This window comes from Fundulus heteroclitus, chromosome 6, assembly GCF_011125445.2.
Source record: "Fundulus heteroclitus isolate FHET01 chromosome 6, MU-UCD_Fhet_4.1, whole genome shotgun sequence".
NCBI lineage: Eukaryota > Metazoa > Chordata > Actinopteri > Cyprinodontiformes > Fundulidae > Fundulus > Fundulus heteroclitus.
This window is the reverse complement of record NC_046366.1, coordinates 4,810,845-4,835,772: the sequence shown is the minus strand read 5'-3', so window position 1 is coordinate 4,835,772 and position 24,928 is coordinate 4,810,845. Positions and strand designations below refer to the sequence as shown.

The following is a 24,928-nucleotide window of genomic DNA, read 5'->3' as shown; positions in this document are numbered from 1 at the left end:
GACGCGACTGGCCGTCCAGAAACGCAAGTTGCTAAAGTTTAAAACGGTTTAACTCTCCAAAGCCCATTATTGCAGAATTACAACGCCACTTTTAGCTAGACACAAACCTGCAAATTACTTATTTTGTTCTTAGGTCGTATTGTTTAGCTTTACGCTGCCATTGAATGTTAAATGCGTGAATAAGGTTCGTCTGACCAAGGCATGAAGCCGTACAGACTGCGAACTTTTCTGGATGCACATCTCCCTCTTTCACTGAATTGATGTCGCCACACTGAAGTAAGTAAAAGACACGATTTTGTTTTTGTGATAACAAATGCAGTTGAAATTGTTGTTCAATGCAATCACCGACTTTTTGTTGTAGTTTTGCAACGCTGGGTAAGGATGATTGCCAAAATGGCATTTGCCCCTTGCACAATGCATGGGGACATAGCACGTCTCAAATGTTCCCACATTGAAATATAATGTATTTGAATAATTGCATTTTCTAAAGGTTTGTAAAACGGATTTGTCATTCTGAATGAAAACATGATTTGTGGTATTTTAAGCCCTTCGATTAATATGAAAGAAACATCGCTAACTCTAATACCACCCGACCAGTGCAAGAAGCTTATATGGATATAAGAAACACTTTGAGACTGTCATCGCTGCCAAAGGTGTCAGTATTAGTGCACATGCTGGCTTTCTGTTTTTTCCTTTGGAATTACAATATCCATGTTGAAATAACAATTGTCTTTGCTAAATTACTTTGGACCTCCAATTGAAAGATCCTGCTGATATAAATTTGGTACATTTCCATTTTTTTCTGAAGATTTTCACTCAGTTATGCAAAACATAAAGGGGTACCAATAATGGTGAGCAGGACTCTATATATATTGAAATTCATTCATGGGATATATATATATATATATATATATATATATATATATATATATATATGTGTATATATATATATATATATATATATATATATATATATATATATATATATATATATAAATATATATAAAATGATTTAGTTATGTATTAAATTGTGGCGTCATTTGTCCTCAATAGATAATGACCCATTCACTTAAATCCATCATTTTGAACCAGGGGAGCAGCTAAAGCAGAGGTTTTACAAGAACGGTATCATTTTTGGCCCACTAGCACAGGCAGTTTATGCTGATAAATAGTAAATGGACTGAACTTATATAGCGCTTTTTGCAGCCATACGGACCACTTAAAACTGATAGACTTTTTGTTTCTTTCGTGCCAGACCTACGACGCAAGACCATATAAATAGTAAGCAGATAAATTGTAATGTTCTTAAAATGGGGAATATTTGTTCGTATATATATTACAGTATTTCTCTTTTGCTGCCCAAGTTTTGCTTGTATTATAATTTACTAGTAGATGCTTTGGCTAAAGAAAGCATGTGTCTTCCAAGAAACAGTGACCCATATTTCCTTCTTGTAGCCAAGAACAGACAAATAAAAAAACAAACATTTGAGATAAAACAGAAACCAATTGACCCCCACCCCCCCCTCAAATGGTGCCACTGATATAAATCCTGCAGGACAGAAGGCTGATCTCCACTGATGCCTAAGGTCACTGAGTGCAGAGGAGGAGCGACTCTCACTCAACCGCTTTCTGCATTTCTACATGAAACTTCTCCCTGACTGTAAGCGTTATGTTGGAGAGCCAGCAGTGAATGAATCGATGCCTGCATACTGCCATCCATGGCCACAGATAAGCAGCAGTCCTCTGGGTAAGTTTCTGGATGAAGGGCTTCTTTCACGACACGAAGGGAGAAAAGTCTTCAGAGGCAAGCGGCACGCTAATATGTTTATATGTTACTATCTCACTGTTTGTGTCCAGTCGCTTAATTTAGCGTTTAATAATAATCAACTTAGAAGCGAAATAAGCAGGCTTTAAAACATGTGGGTTAAAGAGGATGGGAGGTATGTGTTTGTATGTATGTGTGTGTGTGTGTGTGGGGGGGGGGACTCCCTTCCTTGGCTTAGCAGATCCGCATCCTGATGAGGAAATCCAATATTTGTTCAAGTCAACTCCCATTACTACCCTGCTCCTGCTGGTGACATTCACGTTCACTGCTCAGATCCATGTCACCAGTTGACCCATTTAGCTGACTTAGACATATTTATTACACAGGAATGCTTCATATTATCCCAATCCAAACGCATCTATACAGGCTGACCTGTATGTCTCAGTCTCCCTTTGACCACAGCCAGCCGAAGGCACAAGCGAAACAAGCTGCTACTTGGAACCCAAGGCCAGCCGCAGGTCACAGTGCTTGACTCTGCACACAGAAACCAGATGTGAACAGCTCTGTTTTTCAGCAATGTTTATAAAGAGTAATACTAACCGTAGAGTTTGCTTTCAAGGTTTATGTAGCGTGTAAATTTAGAACTTAGATTCCTTTTAGATTTTAATAGACTGACAAATGTGCTACTTCTGAATACAGAGGAAATGTTCCTAATGTAGTTGTTTTAAAAGTCACAACTTAATATTGCTCCTTTAATAATTTACTGTTTCTGCTGCTTTTGTCTAATGGAGACAGATTTCATGTGTTTACAGTGTGTTTTTAAATGCAACCAACTCTACTGAGCCTATGACACTGTGATTGATTTGTTTATTTAACCCCCTAAAGATGTCTTCTGTTTTTGCATTTTAGTCATATCTAAATGTTTCAGATCATGAAACATATTTAATTACAGACAAAGACAACCGGAGTTAATACAAAGCACAGTTTTTAAGTAATGATTTCATGTATAAAGGGGGAAAAAAGCTATCCAAACCAACCTGGCCCAGTACATGTGAAATATTTAATCATCCACCTTGCTGAATCATAAATTAACTGGGATTAGTCAGATTTTTGGGTTAAATTTCAGCAGTCGCACCCAGCCCTGATAACTGCCAGACCTGGGGAGTCAAGAAATCAACTGAAGAGAACCTGTCTGCTAACCAGACTCTCACCAGATGGATGATGTTCCGCAGAGCTCCACACTTCCATCTGGAATCGCTGCCATTTGGAGGGATTTCAATGCCACATAAAATGGACGAGCCAATCAGGATCGCTGGGTGGGTTTTTGTAGATGTGACGTATCAGAGAAGCGACTGTTTGGAGTCAGACAACAATGTCTGCCCACAGCGAGGAAGCAAGCGGTAACATTGATGCTACTATTTCATCAGTGTTGTCCAGTCTACCAAATATTAATTCTTTAAAAGAACACCAGAGAACAGCTTTGAAGGCTTTTGTTAGTGGAAACAATGTTTTCGCCCTTCTCCTGACCAGGTTTAGCAAGAGCTTGTAGCACGACTTTAAAGATGACAGACAAGTGGTTTATCCAGTCAAATGCAAGGATTTTTGATAAGGCCCCTCCTTCTGAAATCCATCTCCAATGGGGCAATCCCAGATGGATGTGTGGAGCAGTGTGGAGCTCAGCTGGCGAGAGTTAGGTTACCTGTCCACTAACTTGAAGTAGAATAAAGATCTAAAAAGCCCTGCTCTCTTGCTGGGCGGCAAGAGATAAGTGTTCTGTCTGAAAAAAACAAAGTCCAATAAAGCGACTTTACGTTGCGAAATAAGCCAAAGAATCCTCAACCACAAATGTTACAAGTGACTATAGAGAAAAACAAGGCCAAAGTTGCTGCTAAGAAGCGGACTAAATGCAACACTGAAGCTCACATAAACTCCCCTCATGGATTGTATGAAGTTTTATAGCTGCTGAGAAAAAGCCAAATAAACGTAGTCTACGTGCCCAGATGCTGCAGTCGCTGGTTTCAGGTCTGAATGTTCAGGTGTTGGCTCCTTGAGACCGAGGAAATGTAGAAACCACATTTAGATGTCCAGAATCCTACAGTAATGTCCTCCTGGTTACAAGCTCATATAAAGCACTGAGATTTATAAGATAAGATAGTCTTTATTGATCTCACAATGGAGAAATTCACTCGTCACATCGGCTCATACAAGAAGGTGCAGAGTAGGGAAGGTACATTCAGTTATATACAGTGAATCTTCATATCAACAATGGATCAAAAGAATACCAAAAAAAAATAAATACAAAAAAGGAAATAGGAATGTAAATGTCTCATTTACATTCTTAGTGGTCTATATATATATATATATATATATATAAACATATCTATATACTTAAATAATTATCTGCAATCCTCTGGGGTTTTGGAAAATCTGTGGGGGGAAAAACTCCTTCATATGATCATAATCACCATATCGCGAGTCACTCCTGCAGATACCAACACAGCAGCCATGTTTGCCTGTTGCCATAATATGTCTGTTGAGGTGATATTCAGGACCGATCTGTTCACTATTTGACTCAAACAACAAAAATATTCATGCATTACTGCTCTTTTTTTATGACCACAAGATGGCCGCGACCCATTTGTCTAAATTTTGTAATTTGACGTTATTTGAGGACTGCCCTATTGCCCAACGTATAAAATGAGCTATTTTCTATTTACCACAGTTGCCTCTAGAGGCTGACTACTTTGTTTAGTCTCTGCCATAATCGATGCATTAGCAAGGAAACATGGGCTAACTTCAATATTTATAACTTTCTTACCTCATAAGACATTACACCTCTAAACAAAAGACCTGTGCTGTAGCAGTGGCAGATAGTTTTCCTCTTCTCCCATGCACTTGCACAACTCTGGTGTCATTTGAACTTGTCGCCAGATGGGGCAAACTTCTGCAAACATCTTGGAATTTACGCTATGCTCCTTTAAAGAAGTTATAAGTGATACTGACACCTTGTGGCTCAAATCGATACAACAGCTTGCCAGTCACAACAATCTAATATGCTGTTTTTAAACGGTGTGTTGCTATTGTGAATTTTTACTTTCACAGGTTTGGTATATTATGCTGTATTCTGTTCCATTTCTGGTCCGCTTCTCTTACTGGCTTCCATGCTTGCAGACTGCAGCTCTTTTGCCAAGATAAAATACCAAATGCTGTGCTGTATTTTGGGAACCCTGGAAAATCTCATCTAACTGGCTCAGGAACCAGGAAATAGACACGGGCTACACACCGGACTGAAGTACTTCTGGACCTTAACTCTAGGTTTGAAAGGACAAAAACGTGACTAAGACATTGTTGATGGAGAGGACCGTCTGTTTATAGGGAACGTTACTTCCATCCCAGGTGACAGATGGGAATGATTTAGGTTGATTTTACAGTAAATATCTTACTTATAGCTCCTTTAAAATTCAGTAGCCAGGAACAGACTATTAAATATTATGTAGGTGTTTTGTTAGAGTTCAAGGGCCAAAAGCACTGCTCAACTACAACAAAAAACAACACTAAGGCCTGTTTTACATTTCCTCCTAAGTACCTTGATAATCCCCAAGAATCAGTTTACATGACCAGAAAGCCATTGCTGAAAGAAAACTATCAGTGGTTCAGTGTGCAGTTTGCCTTGAACCATGTAGGAGACGCAGTAAACCTGCTGAAGGTGTTCTGGTCAGATGAGACCAAATCTCTCCTTCATGCAAAATACTGTGGATGGCAGAATAATCTCTGGAGAAAACCTGTTTGAAGCGGCTAAAGTTTTAGACTGGGCCCAGCGATGGTTTAGGTCAAAGCTACAGCAAACTAATTTGCCCTGGTTGCCTCTGATTTAAGCCTGCCTGCTGTTGCCATGTAACCTGACCCTAGCCAGATGGATATCGCTCCGCCTAGCTCCACTCACATCCATCTGGGACATCTACCATAGAGAGTGATTTCTTCAACCAATTTTATTGTCCAGCCAATCAGGACGCAGGGCTGGAGTTTCATAGATGTGACGTAGTGGAAACGCGATCGTGACGTGAGACTGTTTTGATTCAGACAACAATGGCGGCTCGCATCGAGGAAGCAAGCGTTAACGTTGATGCTGCTATTTCTTCCGTGTTGTCCAATCTACCTAATATTGTTTCATTAAAAGAACATCAGAGAACGCCTCTGAAGGCTTTTGTTGGTGGAAACCATGTTTTGGCCCTTCTCCCGACCGGATTTGGCAAGTTTTGTTTTCCGGGGCGCGCCCGTAGCGGTTAGCGGTTAGCGTGAACCATGTTAGGAGGCCTTTAGTCCTCAACGCGGTCGGCCCGGAATCGACTCCGTCCCGCGGCGCTTTGCCACCTGTCTTCCACCCTCTTCCTGTCAGCTCACTGTCAATAAAACGCGTGCCACTAGAGCCGCAAATACATTTAAAAGAAAAAAAAAAGTTTAGTTTTTCCCTGCGTCGCTCTCACAGCGTCACGGGTTAGCTTCGGTGTGAGTGGTTGAAATAGCACGTCGATAAAGATGACAGACAAGTGGCTTATCCAATCATATGGAAGGATTTTTGATAAGGCCCAGCCTTCAATAAAGGCAATTCCTATGGAGAGGTCCCAGATGGATGAGTGGAGCTAGGCGGAGCAAAATCCATATGGCTAGGGTCAGGTTAGGTGCCATGACCCAGATAACTGAGAATTTGCCCTTGCATAGGTCGATGCTAATTCATGTGTTAGAAAGGCCCAGTACTAACCCACACCTTAATGTAGTTGAGAATTTTTGGCCAGGCTTGAAAATTGTTTGCTTCCATCTAGTCTGACTAAGCTTGGCTATTTAGCAGAGAGGAATGCGGAAAAAGGCCAGTGTGAGGAAGTAGAAGCAAAAAGATGTGCCACCGTAACAAAAGGTGGATCTAGGAAGTACTGATTCATTTTTAGGTAAAATACTTTGAAAACCATGTATCATTTTCTTCCTCTTCGTAGTTGAGCTCTACTTTGTGTTGGGCTAATACAATACATAGATTCACAATAAACAGATCAATGGGTATAAATATTTTAGCAAGCTGCAAACATTTTTATTAGTACCTGCTGACACTATCAGAACCTGTTTTGAATTCAGTTGCACCCAGGTATTTTGTTACTAACGGGTTTTCCTCCTCCAACTTGTTCAGTTAGCTTTGGGCTCTCAGGGAAGCGGTGGTGTCAGCTGAGGCTTGTGTCGAACACAGATGCAGGATATGTCTACACAGGTTGGTACGGGGGATTTCTGATTATTTCTCATATTTTTCAGAATGTTGTGGTTGCTGCGTGTCATCCTGCTTTTTTTATGTGGGCAAACTTCCTGGAATGTAAGACAACTGATTGGTTTAGTTTGCATTTAGCCTCTCCTTTTGCATTCAAGAAAAAGAAGGGGTAAACTATTTTTGAAGAGATGTGTTTCACCCTGTGGTCGATCAAGAAAATTCTAATGTAATATCATCTTGAAGGATTGTCAAATTATAATAATGATACATAGATTATATTTCACACACAAATGGTAAGAAAAGTGTGTATTTACTGTTGCAGCTTATTGCTTTAAGCTTTGTTAAAGCCTAACTTTCCCCACTGGCTTAATGTTTCAGTGTGTGACCCTGGAACATGCAGTTCCTCAACCTCTGTGGACTGTGGATGGTGTGTTTGGTGTGTGGAAGGACACACACATGCGCACACACACTCTGGCGGAGTCAGACAGAGGCGGATTTGTGCATCCGTGCCCCCTCCACTCTGCGCAGCTAACACATAAGCGCGTCAGTGTGTTGAACACACCCTTCCTGCTGTTTTTGGAGCATGGTTTTGGTCTGCCTGGCTTGTTTTACATCCTCTTTTTAGTGCGTCTCTAAGGCAGTAAAATATTATACAGCAGTTTCATAATAGCGCTGTGCGGACTTTGTCTTTTATACTCTTAAAGGAAGACATGATCTCTGGAAATGAGATCTGTTTTAGGCTTATGCTGGAGTGATGATAGATTGCCGGTAGTTGGAGCTAGTAACGTCAGTGTGGAGACATGCCTCTGCTCCTCCCACCACCAGCAGAGAACCACTGAAGACCGCCTGTCTTTAGGAGCGAGGTTCCTGCTCCGGTTTGGTGTGGAGAGTTTGCCTCTATCTTCCTTTTCTTCACTCAGAGCATGGGCAGCTTTCCATCTTGGGTCACGGTAATGAGGTGACGAAAGAGGGAGGAAGTTCCGTTGAAACTACTCAGAAGTTTCAGTCAGGAAATATGAAGCAGAAGAGTAAAGAATGTGCGTCGCCAGACCCCCAGGATGCAGCAGACGTGAAGCTGGTAATACATTTTCACATTGTGACTTCACCATTCTGCATCATAATGCTGGAGCCACAAAACACACACAGAAAAGGACCTATCCATGTTGTTGCACAAAGTTTGCTTCTAAATGCAACTATCCGTGTTGCTAGCTGATCTAGCATGTGCTTATGAACTTTTAGGACCTTTAAACAGGCTCTTGCACACATACACTGATGTGCTCTAATGTGACAGTGCTCCAGTTCTGTGACAGCTGTTATGATTATGGTGTGACTTGGGCTGTTTGTGCTTGATAAATATAATTGCGGTGCTAATAATAAAATCTTACAAATCACCTCTTTAAAAAACAAGCAATACATGCCAGATTAGGCATGTGCTGGGATGAGACTGCCACAGTGTAATTACCTAAAAATAGTACCATTTTATAATAATTATACACCTAACTTATAGGGCTTTTTAGCACACTCAAAGACGCTTAACAGGGAAAGGAAAACGGACAACATAACCAAATGGCTGCAAGTTACGAAGGTGATTATGGTGAAAAGGCTAGGTTGAAGAGGTTGGTTTGAAGTAATGATTTAAAGATCATTTAAAGATAAAGGGTCGGTCCCCCATGGTATGGTGCTTGGTTTGTGATGGGGTCAGGGGATTAGAGTCAGAAGAAAGAAGGTGGCATATAGCTCAGGTCCCGACAAAGGGTTAGTTCCTAGGAACTGGACGTATGCACAGGAGGCACAGTGTTGTTGAGGATGGCGAGGGTATGGGTTATAGGGTTGTTTTCTGGAAGTATACTTTCATTTGCACAGTCTTGATGAGATAGGTTAACCTGAAGCTTAATCTACTGCAACAGTGGACTGCACCAGAGGACCACTCAATCCACCTGCTGTCTGTATGCAGACCTGTCAGTGTCCTGGATCAGATCATTGACAATAGTGTTGTCTACAAACTTCAGGAGTTTCAGAGATGGTTCTGCTGAGGTGAGGTCATATGGGTGCAGTGCACAGAGAAGATGAGTGGGGAGAGAATAGACCCCTGAAAAATGCCAGTCCTCAGATTCACCTGGTGCTGCTGGTTGGTCATGATGGTGATCCACTGACAAGTAGAGGTCAGAGCTGTGAGCTGGGTGAGCTTGTGGTGGGAGATGTCTTGGTTGATGTTGTTCAAACCAGAACTGAAGTCCACAAACTAGTGTATGTCCCTAGATAGGCCAGATGGTGCAGGATGGTGTGTAGTCTCAGGGTGACCAAATCGTCTGACGATCTGTTTAACGGTTAAGTTAACTGCAGGGGGTTCAGTAGGAGGTTTGTGATTTTTTTTTTTGCGATCACAGAACTCAGGGCAACAAGTCTTTAGTCATTTAATGCTGTGATGATGTATTTCTTGGGGACTGGGATGATGGTGGTGCTTAAAGCAGGAGGGAACTTCCCACAGTCCCAAAGACTTGTTAAAGACCCGAGTCAAAGATGGGGAGGCAGCTGGTCCACACAGGCTCTCAGGCAGGAGGGGGAAATACTGTCAGTTTCTAGGACTTTCCTGCACTTTTAGCACTGAAAGAGCTTACATTTTCAATATTCAAAGGTATAACTTAATGCTTGTTATCACGGTGCTTTAATGTCTTGATTCTTCTTTTTTACAACTTTGCCATTTTGTTTAGACTTGCTCCACCTTTTGGACACAGCTGAACAGGAACCCAGTGTTTATTTTTTTATATGGACATTAAAAGGTGTGTCCATTTATTGGTTTTCCCCAGCTCAGCAGGTAACAAAATAATTACTACAGTGCCATTCAAAGTTTTAAGCTGTTGTGGAACAATAGTTTGGTTTGGTTATGAATAGCGTTTAATAAGTACCCCAGATAATTATTAACAAAGTTAGTCATTTAAATTTAGATGACCAATAGCAAAATAGCTCCCGGTCTCTGTTGGTCTTTTTTTATTTTTATTTTTTTATGAATACCAGCCTGCTGAGGTGTGGTATTATAGAACAAGAGGAGAAGGAGTGAATTTGTGCTCAGGTGTTCTCAAACAGAAAGTAATGAACACATACACAGAATAAGCACAAACAATTTCCCTCTGATTTCAAGAGTTTATTAACTGAATACTTACACTTAAACTACTTTAGTCAACAAACACTTTAATTAATCGTCAACTAACCACCAAGCAAAAAGAAAAGGAATATGTTAAATAGCTTTCAGAGAAAGGAACAGATAATAAAGCTGAAAACAATAACCAATAAATGCTGGCCTACAAGCTTCAGATTATCAGACTGAAACCAAAAAAGTATGCAATGATGGCATGGTTCAGTGTAATTATGTATGTTTAAGAACCAAGGTTTGTTTTGAGGAATTTGGGATGCGGTCAAATAGCTTTAAAGCTAATTAAGGACAACTATTGGTTTCTGTTCAAACAACCAGCTCACTATGCAAAGCAGAAGGGACAATTGAACATTTTAACTAATATTTTAAGAACAATTTGCTGAAATAGAAATCAATACCCTTTTGGACAATTGATTCTTAATGTTGTGTTTATTAGCCCTCGGTGAATGAGTTCTTATTTGACTTTGCAAGAAGATGGCTGTGAAAAACTTTTAATGACTCGTTTTTATTATTATTCTAAGAAGAAAAAACAGTTTACAGACAAAACAAGTCAAACAATAGTAATACAGAATAACTGTTAGATTACACATGTTGAGTTTTACCAATGACAAAGTGAAACAATATAAAACAGAAAAGTGTAACAAAATTAAAAAGGAGGCTTATATCAAATCAAAGTGGTTAATGAAACTACAAAGTTGTTGAGCTGATTTACTTTTAACTAAATTAAGAGACTCACTAAAACATTTCCAACAATTGGCTCAGTAACACATATTTGACTTAATTTAAAAAAAATCTACATCTGTGAACAGACAATTACGCCAACAATACTACGTTATTAATTAGGAATTCTATCTTAGAGTTTTAGAAATAAATGCCAAACTTTATTGCTGTTAAAGTGAGAACTGGCTATCAGATTCTCCGGTCCTAGAGCCAGCTCCACATATTTCTCCAAAGGAAAAAGAGATGATCTGAATCTTCCTCTTCATCCTCACAGAATGTAACCTGACCCTAGCCAGATGTATTTTGCTCCGCCTAGCTCCACTCATCCATCTGGAACAGATCCATAGGAATGGCGTTTCAGAAGGCTGGGCCCTATCAAAAACCCTTGCATATGATTGGATAAGCCACTTGTCTGTCATCTTTATCGACGTGCTATTTCAACCACTCACACCGAAGCTAACCCGTGACGCTGATGAGAGCGACGCAGGAAAAAAAAACATTTTTTTTTTTAAATGTGTTTGACAGTGAGCTGACAGGAAGAGGGGGGGAGACAGGCGGCAAAGCACCACAGGTCGGAGTCAATCCCGGGCCGACCGCGTCAAGGACTAAAGGCCTCCTAACATGGTTCGCGCTAACTGCTCCGCCGGGGGCACGCCCCAGATAACAAAACTTGCCAAATCCGGTCGGGAGAAGGGCGAAAACATGGTTTCCACCAACAAAAGCCTTCAGAGCGTTCTCTGATGTTCTTTTAATGAAACAATATTAGGTAGATTGGACAACATGGAAGAAATAGCAGCATCAATGTTAACGCTTGCTTCCTCGATGCGAGCCGCCATTGCTATCTAAATCAAAACAGTCTCACGGTGGCTTCTCCACTACGTCACATCTATGAAACTCCAGCCCTGCGTCCTGATTGGCTAGACAATAAAATTGGTTGGAGAAATCACTCTCTATGGGAGAGGTAGGTCCCAGATGGATGTGAGTGAAGCTAGGCGGAGCGACATACAGCTGGTGAGAGTCAGGTTACACAGAATGTGCATCCGGCAATATCAACTTTAAATCTTGACCTGATAAAAATATTGGATGGGTAGATGTCAATTTTTTAAATAGATTTCTTTGACTTTTGGAGGAAGAGGGAAGGATATATATGTTGTTAATTTTAGATATTAATTCTGTACTAAAATCCCTAAAAATATACGGCCGTATAACTTGAGGAGGGTACATTCTCTTGTGTAAAAGGTTCCTCATTAATTTGTCATTTTTAATCTGTAAAGCTTGTGTTTTGTATAAGCAGTTGACTCAGACCAGTGGGAGTGAACCGTGTCTTTAACCATATATTTAAGAGGTGTTGGTGTAGCTTTTATCAGTTTAATTTAAATCTTGACAACAAAGGCAAAATGAGATTTCAAACTGAAAACGTTGAATCACCACTGTCATTCATAAAATGTGAGATAGCCCAGATTCTCCTTTATCCTTTCATAAACAAGCTCTTGAAAAATACAGGTTTTCTATTAATCACACCATACCTGTTGTTCCATGGTGGAGTGAAATTGTGTTTGTACAGGTACAAGAGTTTCCAATAAAGCAGAACCTGTTGATGAAACTCTGACAGTTTCAGGGGCAACTTATTATAATCAAAATCACATCTTAGAAGAAAGCTTTAAAAAATAAAATTAAGAATCACACACCAGAAAGAATGTGAGCTGTTACTAAATTATTTCAGACAATTCAGTTTTAAGACACCATTCATAAAAGTAAAATTAGATACATTACCACCACCTTCCTCATTGCTTTTAAACATATCTTCCTTTCTGATGTAATGACATTTGTTCCTCCTTACAAAGTTAAGATGGATTTTGTTTATGACCTTAATAATGTATGGTGGCACCAGCAGGGAACACGCTTGGTAGACTAATCTGGATAAGCTATCCGCATTGGATGGGAACGTTCTTCCAAAGATAGTGATGTCTCTTTGCAACCATTTGCTTAAAATTGCTTATCATTTTTCCATATTGCTAAAAATATTCTTCTCACCAGATATTGTTTCAACTTTATGATTATTCCTAAATAGTTTACCTCTTTCCTTACTTTTATATTATTCAGTGGTTGCAAGGGATAATCATAAATGGTCACATTTATCTGTATTTAGTTGCAATCTAGGTGCTTTAGAAAAACAATTTAAACTTTGTAATGCTATTGGAATTTGATTGTTCTCTAAAAATACAGTTGTGTCATCAGCCAACTGACTTATTAATATGTTTTGTCCAAATAGGTTAATGCCTTCAATGTCACTGGATTTAATCAAAATAGATGACATTTCAGCCACCATTACAAATAGTTAAGAGGAAGAGGGGCATCTGTGCCTCATCCCTCTTTTGATCGCAAATCTAGGGCTACTAGTATCGTAGTTCAAAGAGACCGAACTATTAATGTTATTATAAAGCATTCCCACAATATTAAGAAACGTTCATCCAGAACCCAAATAAGAGAGAGTATGCATTAGGAATGGATGTTCAACACAGTCAAAAGCTGTATAAAAGTCTAAAAATAATAAATAAAAAAACTTAATTGAATAAGTCACTGTTATCAAGTCAAATATCATTGTGTATTGATCAACAAAAAAGTAAAACAGATTGTGTTTTACTAATTATTGATGGGGATTTGTTAAAACAGATTGTTACACCTCCAGTTCGATTTGTACCATTGTTAAGGAAATCTTGTCGCCCCATTGGTTAGCCCAAAAAGTTTCACCTGTATGCAATTAGCGAATCTTTTGAAATAAAAAAAAAACTGTTTGTCCTCTTTCCTTTTGAAAACAGAAATAATGCCTTCCTTTTAACAATATCTTTTAACCCTCATACATTTAGTGAATCGGATGAGATGTCCTCATTAAACGTAAAAAAACAACAATAACAAACCCTTGAATCGAAAGGAGAAAAAAAAGGGTTTAATTCTAGGAACAGTTACAGTAAACAAATAACAAGGAATGACATTCAGTTGGCAAAAGAAACCTTATACTGAAGAGTTGCACTTGCAAGTCCCTCAACAAATCCTGTATCTCCAGTTTATCTTGTATGCATACCATCCACTCCCATTTGGCACCCTCCATATATCCAAAGGGACCATGAAAATAGGCCACATTTCCAGCTTTCCTGGCTGGATCAATAAGAGGCCAAAGACGGATTCTCTCCTCCTAGTCCTCTTTGGGTAGCATTTCGGCAAACCTGATACACAGTTCTTGGCAGTAAGCAGACTTTTTGTTTTCCTCCAGATTTCCTCCTTCATTTTTTTTCATGGGAACAGAACAATGTCTTTCGTGTGTTTGCTAGCCATCTTCTTTCCCAGCCTGTGAACAGCATCCACTTCCTCCTCGAAACCTTGCCTCTGATTCAGGAACAATGAGCTTTAAAGTCTCAATGACTGAAAACATGATATCCTCATCTTTCTCCTCCTTCATGCCTTTTATACGAAGGCCCCATCTCATTGTCTATTTTTCCTCTGAGCCTCTTGTTAATGTCAGCATTTTCACCTTTGTCTTGCATTCTTTAACTTTGTTAGCATTAAATTGTTAGTAAGGGTCGGGAGCACATCTCTGCTGTGTCTCACCTGTTGGTCAGTGTTGTCCATTTTCTCTCTGAGCTGCGTGATGCCTTTCATTATATCTCTGAGGCAAATGTCCTTTTCTCTCGCCTCTTCAGTTGACCTGTGTCGTTTTTCTCCCACTGTCTTGCTTGAAATTGAGGGTGGAGAGTCGTCTCGTTCCCTTTCATTTGGAGTGGAGCGTTCCATAGCATAACAGTGGTCTTTCCAGCATGTTCCTGCAGATGTTCCTTGGATTTTATGGTTTAAATAATCTGTTTAATAGCAACAATGTCTGGCTAAATTTCAGACCGCCGGCCTATCATGAGAGGCACTAGATTTAATCCAACTTTCTTTCCTCACACTGCAGATTTCCAGTGCAAGAGGAGACAAATCAGCCCCAGAGCATCACTGATCCCCCACCGTGCATCACTGCAGCATGGGTGGGGTTTTTTCAGTGTGGGCTTCAATCTTCCTCCCGCACACACACCACTGATACAAAGGCAAAATACAATCCTATATATATTGGAACTTATTTTTCTTGTGCTTTTTTTGGGTCAGTAGTGTTGCCTTGGAGCGTTGCCTTCTGCAGGTCTTTTGCAGTCAGTTGAGAGTTTTTGACCAACTGCTTCCATGGGAATCTGGTGGCAGCAGTAATAACCTTTTCTTTTTGCCGTCAGGTAGTGGAGCCCGTGTTCTTTTAACATGAAACCTGCAAACCCTATTTCCAACTGTGTCTCCAGGCCTATTCAGGGCCTTTTTTTAGACATTTTCCTCCACAAGGTGGTGATCTTCTTGACTTGGCTATATTTTCAACATGCAATGAAACTTTAGTGTCAACAGTGATTTGAGGTGTTTTATTTCAAGCACACATGATGCAAATAACGAGGCCCTTGAATGGTTGCCGCATGTATACCTGGGAGACCCCACCTCGTCTGCCTACATGTTCTATGAATATTCCTTCAGGGGTTGAATCATCTTGAGACTGCAGTAGTCTGTGTTATGTTTGGATGAAGTCCTTGAAATATGACTATTACTTAACTATTTCAACAATAGCTGTATAATTTGTTTATTGCAAACACACAAAATTATTTATAACTTTGTCTTTAGATCCAGTAAGAAATACCAAATATCTGGGAAGAGCAATCATAGCAAGCTGTTCCAGAGCCTCGGGGCAGCTGGTCATGGGCTTTGTGTCTCAGTCTCTTCCAGCAGTAGCTGGTCTGATAACCTATGAACCCTCCCGACGTATGGACATGCATCAAATCCATGTCACTGAGAAATCCAGTTAACCTGGAAGCCAGCAGAGTGAAGCCAATATCAGTAGGTGACAAACAGCCTTGGTTCACTTACCGTTAAGATGATGGGCATCGCTATTCTGCATGATCCAGACATGAGGATATAAAAACTTGGATTGCTCTTTCCAGGCCTTTCAGAAAACAAACAATACCCTCGACCTCATAACAGGTTCACTTTGAGACAGAGCTTAACTGTTTATCAAATTCAGAAACACTGCCTTACAGCCTTACATCAAGGCTGATGTAAGGCGCTGACTGGTTGTTTCTGACTAGTAGCAGTCAGAGGAGCCAGAGGAGCTTGATACTTTTCACTGATTATTTCTTTTTCATAGAGGTTACAGTGGCTGTTCGTTCTGCAATAGATGGGTTGCCAGTTCAATTCCCTACTTCGACTGTCTCAGTCATTGTGTCTTTGGGCAAGACACTTCACCCAGATTGCCTGCTGGTGGTGGTCAGAGGGCCCAGTGGTGCCGCTGTACGGCAGCCTCGCCTGTCAGTCTGCCTCAGGGCAGCTGTGGCTACTAACATAGCTCACCACCATCAGGGAGTGAATGACTGTAGTGTAAAGCTCTTTGGACTAGTTAAAGCACTATAGAAGTGTAAGCCATTTACCATACATATTTTACTGTCGAGACACAGTGACAGTTTTAACAAATATGGTTTTTTTTGTTTTTTTTTTTTGTTTTTTACAAAAGTTACTTACTGCATCATTAATGTCCAATCTCTTTCCTGTTGTTGAGACATGAGGCAAGTGAAGCTTTACTGTATGCGGTTGTGGGTTATTTTTTGGGGTCATGTGACTGACCAGAACCCTGTCCAGATTGTACCCCATCTGTTCTTGTATTGACTACTCAGATGGGCTCTCAAGGACAGAACTGAAAGAAGGAAAAGTAATGTGAGGCTGTAAATTGGAGATCAAAATGAATTTGTGGGGGTTGGGTTGGGATAATAAATGGTTACAACATGGGGGCCACAGGAGCTCAGTTTGAATCAGAGCTGTCAAAAGCTGTTGCGGGACTTCTTGGAAAATCAGAGAAATGGAAGGAAGGAAAGAAAAAAGTAATTATTTGTTGAGGATCACCCAGATATGACGCAATGTAACTAATAAGATTTTTCTGTTGGATAATTATTGTTTTTCCTGTTGTCCTTTCTGAAGGCTTCAAACCCATCTGTGAACTCAGACAAGGAGTCGTCTGCAACGGTTATGGCCACAGCCCAGCCCTCGCGGCTAAAGTATCTGTCCCTGGGGGTGCTGGTGGTGCAGACCACCTCGCTGGTTCTCACCATGCGCTACTCCCGCACTCTAAAGGAAGACGGTCCCCGCTACCTGGCCTCCTCCGCTGTGGTGTCCGCTGAGATCCTTAAAATCTTCACCTGTACCCTCCTCGTCTTGATGGAAAACAGTGAGTGGGTTCTTTGTCCTATGGGTCATCCGCAGGGGTGGATCTGGCACTACAACAATAAACAAGTGCTCCACCATTCCTTTTCTAGACTGCATGGGTGGCCCTCAGCTCCAGTGACCAACAACTCTCCCTTTGTTTCTGTAAGATCTCAGTGTGCGAGCGATGGCCCTGCTGCTGAAGGAGGAGATAGTGAACAAGCCTGTGGAGACCATGAAGCTGGCCGTGCCTGCAGGGATCTACACGCTGCAGAACAATCTGCTCTATGTTGCGCTGTCCAACCTGGATGCAGCCACCTATCAGGTTACACGTGGAATGTGACTGGACCGACTGTGTGCGCGCGCTGTATGATGTAGTATTTTTCTTAAGGGTTGGGATGCAGACTGGCTGTCAAACCAGGTTACATGGTCAAACCTTCCCTGGAAAACTGCACTCAGTTCAAATACCTTCCGATTTCAAAGTGAGGGCCTCGTTATGACACCTGGTGGAACTGGTATTTAGTTTAAGTTGGTCTGTATTTGTATGGGTAAATGTTGCCAGCTTTATCTGCTTGTAGTTTAAAGCAACACTATCTATCAGCAGCACATTGTCAGTTGGCCATGGCTGTCCTGCAACTCAGTGATATGGTCGTTGTCTGGAGCCTCATTAAAGCTCTGAACAGCCCTCTTTGTCCTTCATATGCTTACAGCGTGAAAGTATGTTGCATATGTAGGTTGTGATAGTAAAATACTTTGTATGAATGTGGAATGCACGTATAAAAGGGCAAAGTTGAATCAAAGGGGTTAAAAAGTTGCTACATCAGAAAAAAACTCAACTGTTTAGCAGCTGGTTTTAGACGTGGACTCAGGCGAAAATCTCCAACCCTTTCTTAATGGGATAGTTCAGATGTTTTGGAATAAGGTTCTTGAAACTTGTTACGAGTAATAATTCCTTTTTTCAGTTGTAGAAAAAGTTCATAACGCTGTGAGTTTGTCAAAGGGAAAGAAATCGTTGGTACATGAAAGGTTAACTGCTTGTCAGACAGTCGCCTCATTTAAACCAATAGTGGCTATTTTAAATGACTCAGAGTATTTTGGGGAAGAACATGTCTAAATTAGTGAATATACACCATCTAAACTTTTCTAAGAGACTGACTAGCTGTTAACCTTCCATCATTTTGAGGATTTTTTTTAACTTCTCTTCAAACTCACTGAAATATGACATCTGTTTCCTCCCTGTCTATTCCAAGAACAGGTCACATAATTTACATCACTCTCCCTAGAACAGGGGAGCCGCCATTCACAGTAAAGCAAGTTCAGACACTTGGCCTAAAAGGCTGCTTACCAGGAAAGAAATACCTGCTAGAAAACAGATGTTGTCAAGAATGACTGAAATTTTCAGCTCCTTAGATGAAGAAGCCAAAGGCCTTCTGTAATGTAAAGGCGAGACAAATATGGAAATGTTTGGCTACAATGAGAAGAAGACTCTTTCCAGGAGTGCTGAGTGTATGTTTCGCTACTAGTGGTACTAGAGGACTGCACAAACTGGATAGTAATGGACAGTCTCCAAATGCTTCAGCTTCAACTCAAATCAAGCATTAGCCGGTTGAAACTTGGACACAGTCAGGTGCTCCAACACGACACATCAACACATTTCTATTTGGTTTTTTTGACAGGTGAAAGCAGGAATTACCCTGACCCTAAACCCTTTGAAATGTCATGGACGATGCTTAAAAGCTGAGCAAGCCGAAGGATTTAGATAATGTCTGATACGAAAAGCAGTAAATCCAGCCAGAATTATGTCAGCGGCCTGTTGATTGCTACAAAAAGCTGTGCACCTCCTCTGCAACTTACAAGGAAGGAAAGTGATTAAAGTCAGCTCCAAGGCATCATTAAAGTTCACCAGTTGGTGAAGGTAACACTATCACAAGACATGGCCTTGAATGCTGTGTTTTTACGGCATTGTGAGGTATTCCTTTGCCCATGACTCATAAAGACAAAACCTTTTGTGATTTCTTGGAGCTCCTGGCTGGTACGTTCATCTCCAATTTCAGTAGGGCTGTAGACTAGACACTATAGCGGATTAAAAACATGAACATGCAATTTTGTTTCTAAGCGTAGTCTATTCTTTCTTTAGAGACCTGGAAATGTTTTACAGATAGTTTTCAGTGGAAACCTCCTGTTTCCACTGTACACATCTTTATCTTCGCTTAACTATGTAAATTTTAAGCTAGAGTCTGCAATTTTTCCAGAAGTTTCCCGAGGTCCCTTTTTGAATAACTGCACATGTGCAAGACCATCTTACCCGCTCTTCTGCTCCTCGGGGGGTTCGCGTGAAAAAAATCTCCCAAATCCACTCTGGTCTTATTTCTCTGTACTGAAGCCTTCCTCTTCTTCTCATAAACTTGTACGCAGTTTGCTTCTTGCTCTCAGCCCTGTTCAGAATAAACGGTGAGAGCAGCGGCGCTACAATGAACGGCTAACACCGAAGCTAATCGACGCTAACCAGATACATAAACAGTAGAAGTGTGCAGCCAGCAAGAGGAAACTAGCAAGGAACGTTCACGAACACTAGCGTTACGTGAGCACGTAAGAATGATTAGCATGTAGAAACTAAGAGATAAGGTGATACCTCCGAACTTGAGGTACAGATGAGGTGAGAGCATTTCTGAACATATAATGTATTGACTACTGTCAGGATGGAATGACCATTTCACCCAGTATAACAAAAAGTGTTTCTGAACAGGATTACCAACTGTAGCTTTAACAATAGCTAATATTCATCTGGACATTTTCAGTGTAGCCTCGCTGTTAGAAGGTAGGCCGTGGACTTGCATGTTTACTCTGTGTGTTCTGGTACTCCACCTTTTCCCCACAGACCAGTGGCATGAATATTGGTGGGAGTATGATATTATCGTTTAGTGTGAGTGCATGGTTTTATGCATATCTCTGTCGTGCACTGGCAACTTGTTTTGACTGAAATCATTTTATCACGACCAAATAAGTGCTGCTTTAACTTACATTTACATTCTGCATCTGTGATCCACACAGGTCACGTATCAGCTGAAGATCCTCACCACAGCGCTCTTCTCTGTCTCCATGCTCGGAAAGAAGTTGGGTCTCTACCAGTGGCTCTCCCTGCTGCTCCTCATGGCTGGAGTCACTCTGGTGCAGGTAAATCGGGTCAACTGGATTCTGTTAAGTCTGTTTGTATGGCGAACATTCACAAGCAATGTTATCTCAGTGCACTTCACGATAGAAACGGATTTATCTCATTTCTCGTCCTGTTGCGTAGAGTTCAATTCAGTCTAAATGTGGTTCAGATAAATCTAGTTATATCATTCAGTAATAGGGGTGGTGATGATGATAATGACGAGAATGATGATGATGGTGATGATCATGATGATAATAATGCCATTATTTTATATGTACTTTTTTAAGCACCCAAGGACAATATACAGAGCTACAGACAGTGCAATACACCATCAAATTCAGTCATCGTGTTTATAGCAATCCCCCATCCTTAACAAGCATGTGATGACAGTCCAAGGGATCAACTCCCTTTAACAGGAGACCTACAGCTAAGCTTGGCTCAGTATAAGCAGCCATCTGCTGAGAATGACTTGGGTTTGAGAAGAAGCTGGAAAGGCAGAAGCACTGGGCCATCACTACTTTCATGGAAAAAGCACACAGACTCACAGACACACTCTGTCTTGACTACTTTTTATGGGAGAGAAGATCAGAACATGCAGAAAGTTTTGGGCAGCAGTGGGTCCACCACAGTCAAATAGACAAAGTTAAGGACAAAAGTACTGAGCCATCAGACCTTTCTGTGGGGAAAGAAAAACGTAGAGTGCATAAATGTGGTGACAGCAATTGCTCTGCCTGTTGCTGAATTAAGGAGCACACGTGCATAGTGGTGGGAATAACTTCACCAAGGCCTCAGCTTATGAAAGAGACATGATCAAATTCAGAAGCACCGGACCAGGTGTACTTTCTATGGGAAAGGAACATAAAACCATCCGCTGATCCCAACACTGTAGAGGTTTTTCTTCTCTAGGCCCTATTTTCTACCACTATGGACAAAACAAATGTGGGCTTATCATCTGATCTGAGCTATGTTCGTGCTTCACAGTGGCCCACCGAGTCGGCAGGAGAGCAGAAGGTGCTGACCGCGGGCTCCCAGCTGGTGGGCGTGGTGGCTGTGCTGATGGCCTGCATGTCCAGTGGTTTTGCTGGGGTTTACTTTGAGAAGATCCTGAAAGAGACCAAGCAGAGTGTGTGGGTCCGTAACATACAGCTGGGTAAGAGAGAAGCCCAAAAGTTGTTGTTCTGCATACCTCAGTTGTCTTCCAGGTTGCCTGTTTCCTTATCATTGTTCTTTATTGGTCTGTAGTCGAGCGTACAGCTGCTCCGCCTCTTTTGTTCACCACCTGTAGTTAGTGCCAGAAACAGGTTTTTCATGCTCAGCAGCTTCCTTCTTCACCCTGTTCCACTTTATCTCTGTTCCTACTGTTCTCTCTTTCAGATGAATATACTTAGAATAAAAACTACTCACGTGTCAGCAGATTTGTCATTTTTTTCTACCTCTAACAAAACATTTGAACCTAAAGAAGTTTACAGTCAATATATTACAGCAAACAGGGCCTAACACGAGGTATGCTTGTGCATTTCCTGCTCTGGGAAATCACTGCAGGAGATGTGAGAAGAGGTGAAGGCCGCTTTATGTTTAAACAAGCGGGATAAATTATGGTTGGAATAACAGAATGACTTTTTCTTTTCAGACTGATATTTTAATTCAGCACTTCGGCCCCTCATAATGAGAGCAGCTCTTTTGCTCTGCCATTGTCCTATAAGATGACAGCATTTTTGTATAGTTTTCTATATTTTTTTTTCAAGGATTTGCTCCAACAAACTCCTGGCCTCTGCTCTTTTTTTTTTTTGTCTCTTGCAGGTTTGTTCAGCTTTGTGTTCGGCTTTATAGGAATGATGGTGTATGACGGCCGGAGTGTGACACAGTCTGGGATGTTTCAGGGCTACAATGCCATTACCTGCACAGTTGTTGTCCTGCAGGTTTGTTCGCTCTCATTCTCTTCCCTATCTCCTAGTTTATGCTTACAGGGCTGTAGATTATGTTGGTTAATGAGATGTGAAGAAAAGAACAATTCTCAGCCTTATTTCATTCATAAATAGTTCACATAAATAATATACAGCACCTGGCAGGAGTATTCACACCCCTTGAACCTTTCCACCTTTGGTCACATTAAAATGACAGACTTTACTGTAGTTTAATGGGATTTTATGTCATAGATCATTACATAGTAGTGGATAATTATTAATTGCAGTAAAATAAAATAAAAACATTTTTTTTTAAAATAGAAAGCATGGGGATCCTTTTTCCTTAATACGTTCTTAAGTTTTATTTTCCTTTCTATTAACAACCAGGCCTCCCTTTGTTTTGATCCATCACAGAAACTAAAATAAAACTGATGATTATGGTTGCAACCTGACATATGGGGTATGGATAATTTTGCATGGTGCCTAACTTCATTTCACCCTTTTTCCTTTCAGCGTTGTTTTATTTGCTTGTCTACGACCAATCCTGCGTTGCAGGGCTGCATCATATTTGATACATGACACAAACATATTTAGCTAATACTGACTGTGGTAAATTGAAATGTCAAAGTAAAGTAACAATTAAGTAATTCCCTTTTTTAGGCCCAGTTTCTCTGTATTGTGACAGTCTTTTTTATGTGTGGTTATTTATTGAGGGAAAGTAAATGTGGGTCATACTGGTTTGTTTAGAAGACTTTCAAACTTGATGGTTTTGTGTGCAGGCTGTGGGCGGACTGGTCGTTGCTGTGGTGATTAAATATGCAGACAACATCCTGAAAGGATTTGCCACCTCTGTGTCAATCATTTTGTCCACTCTCATCTCATATTTCCTCCTGAACGACTTTAACCCCACAAGGTAATTGTGGTAACCTAAAATAAGCCGAGTGCACTACTGCCTGTGTATTGGATTCATCTAAATCTCTCTCCTTTCTGTTTCTGCTCCCCCAGTTTGTTTTTCTTGGGAGCAGTGCTGGTGATTGCTGCCACATTTCTTTACAGCTACAAGGGCAAACCTGCCAGCAGCACCTTCAAAGTGTAGTGGACAGCTCTGTGAGCTGTGCTGCCTGATGGATGGGATGGCAGACTTCCCCCTAACCCACCTCCCAGACTGATGGACTGTGAACAGCGCTGGCACTCAGGGACTTAAAATGCTGGAAGAGTTGAAGCAATGGGACGGGTTACTGTGGAACAATTCAGCTGGTTCTAGAGAGTCAGCCGTCTTTGCAGAAAATATTAGATCTTATGCAGCGACGGCGTCTGTCCGACAGTGTTTTACATCTAAAACGCTGACAGAGAACAGTAGAGCCGAATTGCCACGTCAACACTCTGTGATGCAGTAACACTGAACTGCAACAACGATATAAAGAACGCAGAAGATGTCAGTTCAAACTGCAGCAAGGAGAACTTGTTTTTATTTTTATGAATTTGTTTGTTTTAATGACATGGGAATGGAAAGCATCGTATTTCTAAACGTTGGTGCTGACTTCATCTGAGTCAGAGGGGAGAACACGGGCTCCCTCTGGTGGAGGAATGAGGAGGGACCTCTCTGCAAAGAGGAGGGGTCTACCTCTGCCCTGAGATGCTGCATGTTCTTTTTCTCACACCAGATGAATTAAATCTGATGAAAGCAACATGACTGTTTGGTGCTCAGCGTTTAAGTATTTATTTTAAAAGCTCTTGTTCTATTGTCACATATATGTAAATAAAGACATTTTATAAATTAATGATTTAAAATTGTATTCACCTTGATTCTTTCTTACATCAAAGTGTATAACTGCATGGGGGGGGGGGGGTCTGTAGGCATGCCTATCAATATATATATATAAAAAGGAAAATTCCCTATCACTTCCAGCTGGAGCTCTCTCTGGAAAACCAAAGCAGTCTCTATAGCAACAGAGGCCTGAGTAAGATGAGGTGCTGTGTCAAAAGCAGAGACACTAAATTAACGTGCCCTGTTTTAACCTCTGACTGTTTTTTTTTTTTTGTTTTTTTTTATGGTAGCTACAGCAATCTCATTGCAGGTAGATTCCTTCAGGTTTGCATAGTTGTGAATTTTAACAAAAGCCTTTGGGTTTGGTATGGTGATGGTGCGTGTTTGTGGCGAGGCAAAGTGGAGAAAGTGCAGTTGGGGAGAGGAAGGTGAGGCGTGAACCTGGAGAGAAGCACAGATGGCGAATGAGTCATGTGACAATGTGTGTGGAGTGGCAGGCAGGAAACTGGAAAGCTTCTAGGATGAGCCGATGGACAGTCCATGACCAGGACACAAACACGCCGGTCATCCATGTCTGTCCACAGGGAGGCTCCCGCAACACAGAGAGGACTGCAGGGGCGTCTCCTGAGAGTTTATAAAGGGTGGCGACTAAGCCATAAAATTATTTTAAGAGATTTATTATATATGATGCCACAAACTTCAAAATTTAAGTACGACTAAAAACAATAAAAAGAAATATTACTGATCTTCCTGCTTGGTTCATGCTTTCATGTACCTACGGATGCTTTTAAGGAAGTTAGCATTTGTGAACATTTACAAATTTGTGAACAGATTCCTTTCAGTGATATATTTCAAGCTTTAATTGCAGTCATTTCTGATGATTATGGCTTACAGGTAGTGGAAACGAAGGCATCAGTTACTGCATAAGAGCAATTAAAAGATGTTTAAAACAGACTTTCTGGA

At 40.9% G+C, this 24,928-nt stretch overlaps 1 protein-coding gene across 4 annotated transcripts; it reads left to right on the top strand.

Moving 5' to 3' along the window:
- slc35a3b (solute carrier family 35 member A3b) lies at positions 1-24,034 on the top strand. 4 transcript variants are annotated; one of them, XM_021315606.2, is made up of 8 exons: positions 1-276; positions 16,918-17,164; positions 17,310-17,464; positions 20,191-20,313; positions 21,275-21,443; positions 22,094-22,212; positions 22,977-23,110; positions 23,203-24,034. In XM_021315606.2, the coding sequence occupies exons 2-8, from the start codon at positions 16,966-16,968 to the stop codon at positions 23,291-23,293; spliced, it is 990 nt and encodes a 329-aa protein (XP_021171281.2). In that variant the 5' UTR covers positions 1-276; positions 16,918-16,965; the 3' UTR covers positions 23,294-24,034. The 4 variants fall into 4 exon arrangements, with proteins under 4 accessions (XP_021171281.2, XP_021171282.2, XP_012716446.2 ...); XM_021315607.2 differs by lacking the exon at positions 1-276 and adding an exon at positions 1,648-1,747; XM_012860992.3 differs by lacking the exon at positions 1-276 and adding an exon at positions 6,953-7,019.
- Positions 24,035-24,928: the final 894 nt, after the last annotated feature.